The sequence below is a fragment of the Carassius gibelio genome, chromosome B11 (assembly GCF_023724105.1).
Source record: "Carassius gibelio isolate Cgi1373 ecotype wild population from Czech Republic chromosome B11, carGib1.2-hapl.c, whole genome shotgun sequence".
NCBI lineage: Eukaryota > Metazoa > Chordata > Actinopteri > Cypriniformes > Cyprinidae > Carassius > Carassius gibelio.
Window position 1 is genome coordinate 5,745,793 of NC_068406.1, and position 13,353 is coordinate 5,759,145.

Sequence of the window (13,353 nt, forward strand, 5' to 3'; positions counted from 1 at the left end):
AGCTTGCCTCTGGATAGTGTGTAGTTTGTGTCTTCAGAAGTCAGCTGGAGTGAATACTGTCTGAGGAACGTGTCCATGTGTGTCTTAAGCCTCGGGGTATATTTGTAGGAGTAGCCAAATAAAAACAGTATCCGTCAAAATTATAGATTTTTTTTATGCCAAAGATCATTAGGATATCTAGTAAATATTTAGTACATTTCCTTCTGTAAATATATCAAAACTTCATGTTTTAAAGATGATTTTCTCAATATTTAGATGTTTTTGCTCCCTCAGATTCCAGATTTATAATAGTTGCATCTCAGACAGATATTGTCCTCCGAACAAACCACACATCACTGGAGAGATGATTTATTCAGCTTCAGATGATGTAGAAACCTCAGTTTCAGACTGGTTTTGTGGTCCAGGATCATACATATCAGTATGTGCTGAGAGCTGAGATCTATATCATTTAAAAACAAAGTAAAGATCAATGGATGACTCGTTTGGTGCTGACGTCCTTCTCTTGTAAGAACACTTGATCTGAGCTCCACATCAGAGCAGAACAAGCATTAGTCTAAGCAGTAATGCAGCAGTAATGCACTGAAGCGTCATCACGACGCCGGCTGTAAGACTCCTCTCAGTACAGTACAGGGCACTCGGTGCATGTGCAGACGCTGTGTAGGAGTAAGGCTGGAAAATTACAACTGGCACGCTCTCTCCAATGGGACTTTCCACTTGGGATGAGGTTAACTAAGCCTGAGAAACTTTATAAGATCCATTTATTGAGCCAGACCTGGATTGCTGCACTGGAGCAGTTATTTAGAGAGTAAAATGATAAATAGAGACGGTAAAAAATAACCAGTCCAAGTGTCTCTCCCACACTCGAGCCTCATAAAACAATCCATGCACACATTTACTCGACTTCAGCCTCGAGTAGAGCAATGATAGAGCTCAGAAGGTACTTCCCAAAACAAGCAGCCTATTTTCCTGACTGGCATGTTTCGGCTCGTCTGAGCGCGCTCCATGGCAACAGCGATGACATCACTGTTTTTGGCAGGGCTGGAGCTGCTAATAGAGAAAAGACTGCGGTGCACAGTAAACATGCACACGATCTGTGATGGTCTCCAGAGAGCTGAAAGTTACTGGCCATTCAATCGTTATCAGTGAGGAATCCTGTACAGACAGAAACCGTGACACTACACTCATCCTGATCAAACAACTCATTCAGCTCGAACCAGCTCAGACTCCAGGACCTGAAACACACGGTCAGATAAGAACCGCTGCAGTGCATCGAGGAACAGGGCTGGGAAATGACAGCCTGTTGTTCAAGGGTCATATGATGCGAGTACAACTGTTCCTTTCTCTTAGGAGTGTTACAAGCTCTTAGTGCATGAAGAAGATCTGTAAAGTTACAAAGACTAAAGTCTCAGATCCAAAGAGATATTCTTTATCAAAGTTAAGACTCGCACGCCTCCCTAAAACACATCGTTCAAACACACCCCACATCTCTACATCACTGTGTGGAAACTTGTGTAATGCTGCCCAAATGTTCACGCAAAGAAAGAAGAAGTGGTTTCAGTAACACAGTGTTGAAGCAGTCGTGTCAGGGAGATGTGTGTGTATCTAGGAGAAAGAACAAGCACTTTATTTATTCTTCCGAAAGTAGATGCATTTAGAATTACTGACAACAGAACAGCAACACATCTGATGGATGACTGTTTCCTGAATCTAGAAGAGGAGGCCATTCTGACTTTGTTACGACAATCTGGCGCTTCTGAATCAGCTCCTGGAAGTATGCTTTCTTATTAAAGTATTTGCTATTGATTGTTCAAATGCCGAGTTTTGCACATTGTGAGTGTGCATGTGTGTGTGTGTGTGTGTGTGTGTGTGTGTGTGTGTGTGTGAGAGAGATAGAGACGGTCACACAGTGGAGCCAGCGTCTTAACCGTCCGTGTCTTGTGTTCTGCAAACACATCCGAGCTTCATCACTGAGTGTCACATGACTCTGTTCCTCCTTCAGCTTGAACTGATGGGAAAACTAAGGACATTATTAACTATCTTTACCTTTACTTTCAAAGATGAAGCTCGCGATTGTGGAAAGGGGCGTTACATTTCTGACGAGTGCTTGCGGTGTTTGGCCAATTAGGGCTGTCAAAATGGTAGAAAAACTAAATTCTAATTTGTAATTAACCGTATTTTTTCAGACTTATAAGTTGCACCTGAGTTTAAGTCGCATCAGTCCAAAAATACGTCGTGACGAGAAAAAAAGTTGCATTTATTTTGTTATTAAGTCGCATTTATTTTGAACCAATAGAAAACATGACCGTCTCCAGCCGCGAGAGGGCGCTCTATGTTTTCAGTGTAGACTCAGTGTAGAACTGAGCAGCATAGAGCGCCCTCTCACGGCTGGAGACGGTAATGTGAACTCTTTGCTCATTTGTTTTAGTTCATTTCTCTTGGTTCATGTCAAATAAATTTTGATAAAAAAGGACCAGCCAAACTAAGATTAGAAGTGTGACTTGTATATCTTATATATATATTGACTTAAAAATCCAAATTCAAATTATATTCAAATGTAAAATGCATAATTTCAGTTAGGGTGAAGAAAAGCTTTTGGCTTCTCTTCTGAGGGCACAAGACGGCGCACTGGGCAAAATATTACTAATGCACGTTTATTCAAAGCATAAGAAAACATGACTGTGAAAAAAGTGCATAATATTTAAAATAATGTTTATAAACCATTTAAAATTAAGTAGCTTAAAGAACTACAAACAAAACAACATCATGTGTGCATTCATAGTTTAATACAAAAGGGTGAAAGCCAATCACACAGAGTACAGTTTTCATTTAAACATGAGATGCAGTGTGATGGGGAAAACCCAACATAAAGTCTCAAGATATGTTTCTGAAAAAACCGAACCCACCTTGACTTTACATGGCTTTCTAAACATGCGGCTCTGTTGTGTGAGACACGAGTGCAAGGGTAATAGAAGACGTCCCTCTCTAGAAAATGTGTGAAATATGCGTTCTGTGTGAATGGCTTGATTTCAGTTTTGACGTAAACGAGATCTTCTCCACATTCTCTTTTTCTGCAATATTTTGATACATCGCAGCAGCGCTGCATATAATTGCTTCAACTGTATGTGTTAACCAAAACATTCTAATGCAATGACACTTTTATATTGTCATCACATCTCATGTGCCACTGATAAAGGCCCAAGTACAATGTGACCATCTCATGATGTAAGTTTCATCATCAGGAGGGCTCACAGACAGCCGCGCATCCGTCCTCGCGTCTCAGGAAGTGCCTGCACACGGATGGTGCGCGTACAACAGCGCATGCACGAGGTGAATGATGACAGAAGTGGTACTGTGAGTCCATCTTCTGAAAGCTGTGCAGAAGAGGCTGTGTGTGAGACGGAAGAGATCACGCAATGTGAAGCAAACTCAGGATGGGCCTTAAACCTGCCTCCTTAACCGACACCTAAAACTCAATGTGGATTTTTTTTTACAGCCCTACAGCCAATCACAATGCACTGGGTCAGCTGGCCAATCAGAGCAGACTGTGCTTGTCAGAAGGAGAGAGATTGAGAGAGACGGGGTATAAGAGGACTTACAATAATGTACAGTATCTGAAAAATTATGTTTTTTTTTTGTTTGTTTTTTTGTATTCTTGTCAGTTAATGGTTAATAATCTGTTAACGATTGTGGGTTGTTGATTAGGAGGAATAACTGAAATGAACATCCATATTTCAGATGAAGTGATAAGAGGAGGTCTTCAGTATTTACAGGTGAAAGCTGATGACTTCACTATCATCCAGTTAAACTACACCAACACAGAAGAGAAGAGTATACAAGAACAGTGATCCACAAATGGCTATGAAACCTGAGAAACAATTACTGTCCATATAGTGCTCGAGTTACATTAATCAACTGTAATTCAACACAATGTGTCTGCAGTTACTAGTTACAGTCTGTTCTGCACTGGAACTACATTAATACTGAAAATAGCTTCAAACAGAGTCAAGTCACCTTTATTTATATAGTGCTTTTAACTATTTAGATTGTAAACACACATTTACAGTATTACAGGACATTTCCACACCAAAGCAGAACACTGTTGAGCCAAATTAATCTAGTTTTGCTCTGCATGGCAGCGTTACCGGATGCATAAGGCCTTAATGCTGACCAAAACTATGTTCAATTATAATTTCTGATCAAAGCTGAGTTTTCAGCATCATTACTAGAGTAAATAAACTGCTAAACAGATGTGCTGCTGAATATTTTTGTGGAAACTGACATTTTGAGAATAGAAAGTTAAAAAAAGTAACATTTATTTGAAATAGAAATCTTTTGCAACATAATCAGTTTTTAATTTGACTTTAATAATTTTATGTTTCCTGGCTAGATAAAAATGTATAAGCAGTAGTTTTTAAATAATAATAACAATCATCATCATCATCTGACGGCAAATGTATCACCTGAGAATGGCAATTCATAATGCTCATGATTTGGAGAAACACAAAGACTGTATGCAACCTCTCAATCATCACAAACGTCAGATCCATGTCAACCACAGAAGCTCCCTTCACAGATATTTTGGAAAACTTCTGGGAGAGCTGCATGCTTTCATTCATTCATACAGCCATGTTCTGCATTTCTCTCACACACACACACACACACACACACAGGTCTGAGAGATCATGTACTACAGATACTCACTGTCCTCTTGTTAATAACTGCATCACAGCACAGCTGAACACTTCATGTTGCCATCTAATGTAATCTAATGTAACGGTGAGATTCACTCTCATCCAGAATGATTGTTATTTATTTTCTTCAAACTCATTTTCTCCTTCTCCTGGCCAAACAGAATAACTATCATCATTTACATGTACTTATTGTGATCACAGAAAAAAATTGTTCCCAGCACTTCAGCTTCAGTTTGTGTTCACAAGGAAGAACCAAAGAGCAGAGTGAATATAGCCAGACATCCCTGACTCCAGACAAGATCTCAGAGGACGCTCACATTAAATGATTTGCTCTACTTGTTGAATTTCACACTCAGTGAGTCTGTATCTTCTTAAAGCGTGTTAAAAGCTCACAGTAACCTCTGCTGAGGACTGAAGAATCAGCTTAGAAGAGATGTAGCCCATGCTTGATCTACTGAAAGACTGTGATTATGAGAGAAAGTGATCAAAGTCTGCCCCCACTACTGGAGACTTCACACGTCAAGCCAGAACAGGATTGAGTTACAGATGTGAGACCACCTACATTCACACATCATCAAAATAACACACAACCTCTGATGCAAATGACACTTCAGCAACTTCTTGGCAAACACGCAGAAAAAGAAACAAACCCCTAATTTCATACTAGCAGAACAATGGTTCTTTGCTTTAGCGTCTGAAATCTGATGTTCTGTGATAGCGCGCACACACACACACACACACACACACACACACACACACACACACACACACACACACACACACACACAGGTACGGCTTCAGCGGAGGGTCTTATCTTTCTGTAGCCAGCAGCTGTTTTTAGCTTTCGCTCAGCAGGACAGATGACAGTCAGTGTTTCAGACGTGCTTCACTTTGAGCTCCGCTGGTGAGCAGAACACTCCTGACACCTGCAATCACCACAAACACACTCGCCACCAATCACAAACCATAGCCAGTCAACCACACGGCAGAAATATCCTTCAGACGAAGCGAAACTGTTACATATATACATATTAGGGATGTCAAATTTCTATTATTTCCATGATCGATCGTCGTTTAAATTAACGATCAATTAATCGATTAATCGTTAACCATAATACTGCAAAATGAGTCTATTGCAGGCACGCAGTCAGCGGTATGACAGGATGTGCAAAAGCCACACACACACACACAAAACGCTTTCTCACTTGAATTAAAGAGGTTTTAGTCTGAATAAAATGCTAGTAGCAGGATTATAAAATGAATAGATGCGATTATGATCATTTGATAAAATGAAGAGAGCGCGCCATACTTTTGAGGTCATTTTACTTTGTTGACAGTTTCCAATCCCGCACGGAGAACGCTGAACGCGCCTCTTTAAATGGTTTTGTGGTGCTCCTTGTTGTATTTTAAAGCACAATTGCAATGTTTTCAACTGACATTATTGTATAAAATTATCCGAAATGTGGAGCGCGTGTGACTGCGCTGCACATTAAGTGAACTACATCGGCGCTGCTGCACCAAAACACAGTTGCTCACATTAATTTGATCCTGCTGGATTCTGTCCTAGAAAATGTCAGATTTTTAAAAATCCGGCATACAGCGCATTAGATCGTGACAGTGCATGCGTGCAGACGAGGATGAGCGAGCGCGGCTTTGGCTAGATTTATTTGGAGGTTATTGCTCATGTCTCATTCGGCACAAATCGAAATGTTTCCATATTCGCAATGTATTTGAATGTTAAACTATTATTTATAATGTAAACTAGGCTTGTACTTAAAACGCATTCGCATATAGACGGAAAAGATGATCCTCTTCATATGAGCAAAAACGTCCTTGGCATAACAGCAGAGTGGACCGGTATACTACGGTCTATTTAAACTGACCAGTGTAACCTTTTAATGTTTAGTTGACATTTTATTTTGATAATGAACAGACTGCGATGTAAGTTTGAATCGCTAGAATATACGTGTGCAGCAGGCTCCGGTGCGATCGAAACAGCTGAGACATTAAAAAAAATATATATTTTCCGCAAAAGTGTTTACTTTCATTTGTGCACACTCACAATAAAAACAGAAGATTTGTGCTCTTGTAAAATAAAGCAAACAAACAGAATGCGTTGTCATCCTTTTTTTTTTTTTTTGTGAACTTATGGAGCGCCCACACTTCTGTTTTAAATCCGTTAATCTTAATTAGCCTATTTAAGTCGGATATATTTCGCATAGCCTATTTAAAAAAAAAAACAAACATGAAAACAAATTGTTATTTTTATGTTGGGCCTATTACTTAGTAGGCTATAAATTTTCCTTAAAGCATCCTATTTTGTCCCAGGGCTTAGAACCTGTGCCCTAGTCAGGTCCATGCAGAAACTTGTGAACGATGCTCGGCGTCACCGTTTAGTGACAGCAGTGAATGCTCCGGGAATGTGTCGGTCACAGCGCCTATTAATCGCTGTTTTGAATCCAGCAATTATTTATTTAGAAATGATAAGATCTGATTATGACAAGTGTGGTATAAAAGCTTTGTTTATTAGAGGAATAATAGGTTAACTGGAAAATGTTAGATCGTGACCATGCTTTTGGACCCCATAGTCTTCATTTACGCGGCTTTGTTCTGGTTTGCCGGTTGGTCACGAATTTCCACAAATTCAGTATATTTAGGCATTGTTTCTTTTCCTAAATCTTCATAGTCTAACCCTCTAATTTCCCAGGTTTATTTTATTATCTTTCGCTTTTAATAACTGTTTTCGCATCTCTTACTGTGGTAAACATGGGAAGGGAAATTAAAGATTTCATGAATTAAGAATTCGTTCGATTTATTAATTTGTTCCCTTATTTCACTTAAATCATGGGTTATTTAGGGAACAAAATTAATGAAACATGGACAATTGCCACATTAATAATTCGTAGGAATGAATTAACAAGTTGTAGGAATGAATAGACTACCTGTCCTGTCACTGTGTCCCGCAGCCCTGCAAAGCGCACGATATAAAACAGTTATCTGATGAAATGATTAGTAACTACATTTCTATTGCTTTTAATGTTGAATAACTTTTATGTTGTTTCTATTTTAATGTACTTTAAAGTTTAAATCACATTAAAAGCTTAATTTGTACACTGTGAATGAATGATGATGCTTTTATATATCGTCACCGTCACTCACAGCCGCTCGCACGTGTTGAGTGCGCATGAGCCGCACGCAGCCCAACATTGAATCGGTTAACCGACCATCCATAGCCTTAATCGATTGCATCTCTTATCGACAATTAATCGATCATCGATTAATCGTTGACATCCCTAATACATATATTATTTTTTTAACTAAATGTATTAAAGTGTCATGTGAATTAAAGTGACACTGAAGATTGGAGTAATGATGATGGAAATTCAACTTTGATCACAGAAATCATTTATATTTCAGTATATATTCACAAATAACTTTTTTAATTTTTTTATACTTATCTCAGTTTCACTTTTTTATTTTTACAAATTTTTACTGATTACAAAACTTTAAATGGCAAATAATATATAGTCACGTTACTATTGAGATTACTGGTAATATTGCACTATTATAAGAAGTGCTTATTTTATTAATATTTCTGTTTTCACATTTACAAGTCAACATGGTGTGAAGTTAACTTCTAAAATTCATCCAATTTCCACAAGACAGCAAATTAATCAACTTTAAGTTTTACAGTCTTCTCAGCCGATGGTAAAGGAGTCCTCAGAATCACCACTGGTGTGAAGAACAATGAAGATAAAGATAAGAAAGCTTGTCTGTGACCTTTGAAAGGCGGCGTTCATTCAGTTTCTGATAAAGCGTAAAGCACAGTTCAGGAAAGCGAGGTCTTTCACCAGATAACCGTATCGTGCACGTTCTGCTCCCACCAAGTGATGCAGAAACAGCTATTTTAAAGAATGATGGAAGGCTCGCAGAAGCTGTAATAGATTAGCCATGTGCTCAGGAAATTCTCTGGCACACATTATAAATAGCTGAAGTGGCAGCCGTGCAACAGCGAGTAAAAACCGGCTGTGATTGTGTATTTCCATCCGCTGTCACCGGGTCACATGACCGGCTGATGGAGAGGAGAGTGTTCCAGAGGGTCAAAGCAGCCCGACATCCGCTCGAGGAGACACGCACGCACACACACACACACACACACACACACACACACACACGGCTGATGGAGGCTCTCCACACACTGTTTTGAAGAGTTATCTGGAAACACAGAGTCGTCACTGGCCAAAGAAGACGTAACCTCAGAGACATAAACAGACGGAGTATCATCACAGGTTTGAACCAAACATCAGAACAATACACACACACACAAAAACACACCTGGAGTTGGGCCTAAAACTAAAAACAACCTGCATCTTTTTACAGAACAAACTATAATCTGAGTCATTAGAGTGAATGTCCTTTAGTAAATCACAACTCTGCTTCTGAAATCAGATGAAAAAGAGCTCTTCATCATACATTAGGGCCGGGTCTGCAGGACACCTCTCTTGACATGTGATGGCTTTCTACTGCATCTCTGGATCACAACAGATACACACACACACACACACACTTCTGAACACATCTACTGCATCTCTGGATCACAACAGATTTACACACAAACACACACACACACTCACACACTTCTGAACACATCTACTGCATCCAGAGCTCTGGATCACAACAGATACACACACAAACACACACACACACACACACTTCTGAACACATCTACTGCATCCAGAGCTCTGGATCACAACAGATACACACACACACACACACACACACACACAAACAAACACACACTTCTGAACACATCTACTGCATCTCTGGATCACAACAGATTTACACACAAACACACACACACACACTTCTGAACACATCTACTGCATCCAGAGCTCTGGATCACAACAGATACACACACACACACACACACACACTCACACACTTCTGAACACATCTACTGCATCCAGAGCTCTGGATCACAACAGATACACACAAACACACACACACACACACACACTTCTGAACACATCTACTGCATCCAGAGCTCTGGATCACAACAGATACACACACAAACACACACACACACTTCTGAACACATCTACTGCATCCAGAGCTCTGGATCACAACAGATACACACACACACACACACACACACACACAAACAAACACACACTTCTGAACACATCTACTGCATCTCTGGATCACAACAGATTTACACACAAACACACACACACACACTTCTGAACACATCTACTGCATCCAGAGCTCTGGATCACAACAGATACACACACACACACACACACACAAACAAACACACACTTCTGAACACATCTGCTGCGGCTGCTTTAAATACTACTACCACCACTAAAACATTAAATATTATTAAACGTTTTATGACACTCGCTCTGCACTTTACAACTTTTAATTCACATACAAGTGAATACAAGGCAGAAATATTAACATTAAAAACAATCTCAATGAATCCGTGTTTATCGTCGGTTCAGATGTAAAAGCCTCTTAAGTGCCATATTCTTCTAAGATGAGCATTTTTCTCAGGCTCCTAAGTGTAGCTTCAGTCATTTCACTTTAATGGCAATGAAAAGAACATTACTGAAGCCTGAGAAAACAACGTTAAGTTATTGATCTAAACTCAGTTGTTTACCATTTCTTTTAAGGGTTTAACCATGTAAACACTTTCTGTATCCATTGGTCCATTTAAACATTCCCAGTGTAACGTTATTGACTCGTTAATGAAACGGAGCGCATCATCAGAGCTGAACGCGGGGTTGAGCACGTCAACAGTACACACAAACTCCCCAGAAGTTAGCAATAACACTTCTTTTTCTCTCTCTCTCGAACTGTAACTCCTTTAGTCATTCTTCTGAAACTAGTCATTGTAAGTAAACATCTACGAAATAAACAACTCGAGAGAGTCGCCGGGAGAGGCGCGATGACGTCACCGGCGTCCGTTATTTTCACCGTATTCACGTATTTCTTTTCATTAATCTGGAGCGACATAAAGAGTTTGGTTTTTACCTTCGTAGCACAGGATGCCGATGTTGTTGTTCATTTTGTCCAAGTACTGGTAGTTCAACAGGTCCATTTTGGTAAAAAGCATTTATGGACTTTTAATCGCAGAAAGAGCAGCTTCTCTTTTTCTCTCGTCAGGAGCGCGAGTAAAGGCCCAGCCTTTAACTTCAAACAGAGCGAAAATAACTAGTTTAACCCGACCTCCTCGAGTACCTAGCGAGTAGAAGTACTCTAGAACGAGTTTAAAGATTTTTAAAGAAGTTTTAGTGTATGAAAATAGTTGTTTTTAGGGTCGAAAGTGTGGCACCAGTTCTCCTCACAGCCCGCTGTAAGTCGACTGCACTGACACGCAGCCTACGGTCGCTCCGAGTACAGCGCGCGCCGCCTCACGCCAAATCTCGCGAGAGTTCCCCCTCCCAAACGCATGGGAATCTGTGCTTGAAGAAAATGTCCAAAACAACGAAAAGTTAACGAAGTATGGAGAGAAGTTTAAACTTATTAGAAGCAGCTATCACAACAGTAACCATTAATTAAACTGCATTCTATACGAGTTACTTATGTTAAATACGTAAAGCCATATTTACTAGTCATTACAAATGACAACAAAACTAAGATGTTAATTGTTGTAAAATATTACTCTAGTCATTACTATCTCACGTAAACAAGTAAAAGTGTCCCAGATCTGCGCGAGACAATGAATCCTGGTTAGATATAATCAAATCTTACCTAAAAGCGACTCTTTAGGGATCCGCAATTACATTTTAAATGAACAATACTGTCATTTTAAAGCACATCTTTGGTTCTACACATAAATCTGCTATTGACAACAATTAAAGTACCACATTACTACTACTACTACTATTCCTATTGTTTATTATATACACTTGAAAATGTGCTCGTCTCATACAGAAATCTTTAAAATGCAGAACCAATTCAGTTAAAATTAAATATTAACATATTAACAGAAAATCCACAAAAGAAAACATTATAAAAAATAAAATAAAAATCCTTTAATGTACCATCAATCTCCTGAGCTAACGCTTACTGCTGGGATTAGAAGTGACACTCTGCTGCCCTCTGCTGGGGTCACACATCCAGCTCAAACACGAGGCCTGTGTGTGTGTGTGTGTGTGTGTGTGTGAGAGAGAGAGAGAGAGAGAGTGTGTGTGTGTGTTTGTGTGTGTGTGTGAGAGAGAGAGAGAGAGAGAGAGAGAGAGAGAGTGTGTGTGTGTTTGTGTGTGTGTGTGTGAGAGAGAGAGAGAGAGAGAGAGAGAGAGAGAGAGAGAGAGAGAGAGAGAGAGCGAGAGCGAGAGAGAGAGAGAGAGATGCACAGTCTTCAGTATAACCCCGTCTGTTCATTATTTGACTGCTGGTCAGTCAGTAATGTTAGGTCAGACAGCTCTTTTTACAACTTCTACTAAATAAATGATCAGTTATGTCCCTGAATCAGATGTTCAAGATACCAGGGACGGTAAATCAAATATATAGATTGGTTCATTTTATAAGCAAATGTATTCAGCTCTTACACTATTTTAAGTTGCTTCACTATATATTTTGATAATTAAATGTGAATGATGTCCAGCACAAAAGAGTTTGGCAAGAGCTTTCCACTGATCAGGTCCTTCTTGATAAGACACGGCTAACGAGGGACGTGTGGACAATATTTAAAACCGTTTTCCCTCTCACTCATTCATTTATTGGGCAGTTTCATTTTTTTCTACGTTTTTTTTTTTTTTTTGACTGCATTCCATTTTTTCGTAAAATATTTCCAACTTTAATTTGTATTAATAAAAAAGAATGTTTAAAGTCATTAAATCTAAACAATTTAACAAATTTATAAAAAGTTAAACAAAAATGACATGTTTAGGCCCAATTACAAGCTTTTTTCCCCACCTTCTGTTTTATTGTAACCAAATTCAGTGTTTTATCATTTCTAATTATTTGAATGCATAGAGACAAGTTTAATTTATTCTTATGATAGCCTTATGAAATGTTTTTGTTTCTGTCTTCAGAAATACTTTGTGTTGTGTATTAACATATATATTCATTAGATTATAAAAATTAAGACAAAACATTAGTTATATTTTAATGAAAAAAAAAAAAAAAAAGTGTGAGTAAAGTGAATTTCCAATTAAACCGCTGAAGAAATCCTAAAATATATGAATCTAAGTAACTGATTTAAGTGTTTTTGATCTTTTATGAGCTTATAAAGTGAGAAGTATTAATCATCTCCAGACACGAGCCGATCATGTTACAACCAAGATCTCTTTCAACACATCGGGCTTCATTCACGAAGTGTGCACACACACACACACACACACACACACACACACTCCTGCGTGAAACCTCACATGCACGTTGAAGGAAAAATATAGGAACAACTGAAAGCACACATATGAAAAAATCACTTAATCTACACATAAGCAGTATTTATGATGTGTATTTGATCTTAGGATGTGTCCACTCATCTATAATACTGAGGAAGAGGTTAAGAACACATTCATATGGAGACACATGTCGTTAATCAGGGAAAGTTTGATTGTGTGTATAAATACAATTATGAGTGAATGAGAGCCCAGCTCAACCAGACACATTCAGAAACCAAACAGTGATGTCCATCACATAAAGCTCT

At 38.9% G+C, this 13,353-nt stretch overlaps 1 protein-coding gene across 4 annotated transcripts in view; it reads right to left on the reverse strand.

Moving 5' to 3' along the window:
• The window catches only part of LOC127968064 (transcription cofactor vestigial-like protein 4), a 32,467-nt gene that overhangs the window by 10,519 nt on the left and 8,595 nt on the right, over positions 1–13,353 (reverse strand). Inside the window, exon 1 of one of the 4 annotated variants that reach the window (XM_052568941.1) lies at positions 10,728–11,089. The exons of the other annotated variants lie outside the window; for them this stretch is intronic. Coding sequence (XP_052424901.1) covers positions 10,728–10,809 — 82 coding nt within the window. The 5' untranslated portion in view covers positions 10,810–11,089. Of the gene's footprint in view, positions 1–10,727; positions 11,090–13,353 lie in introns of those variants that run through there. 4 annotated transcript variants of the gene reach the window in all.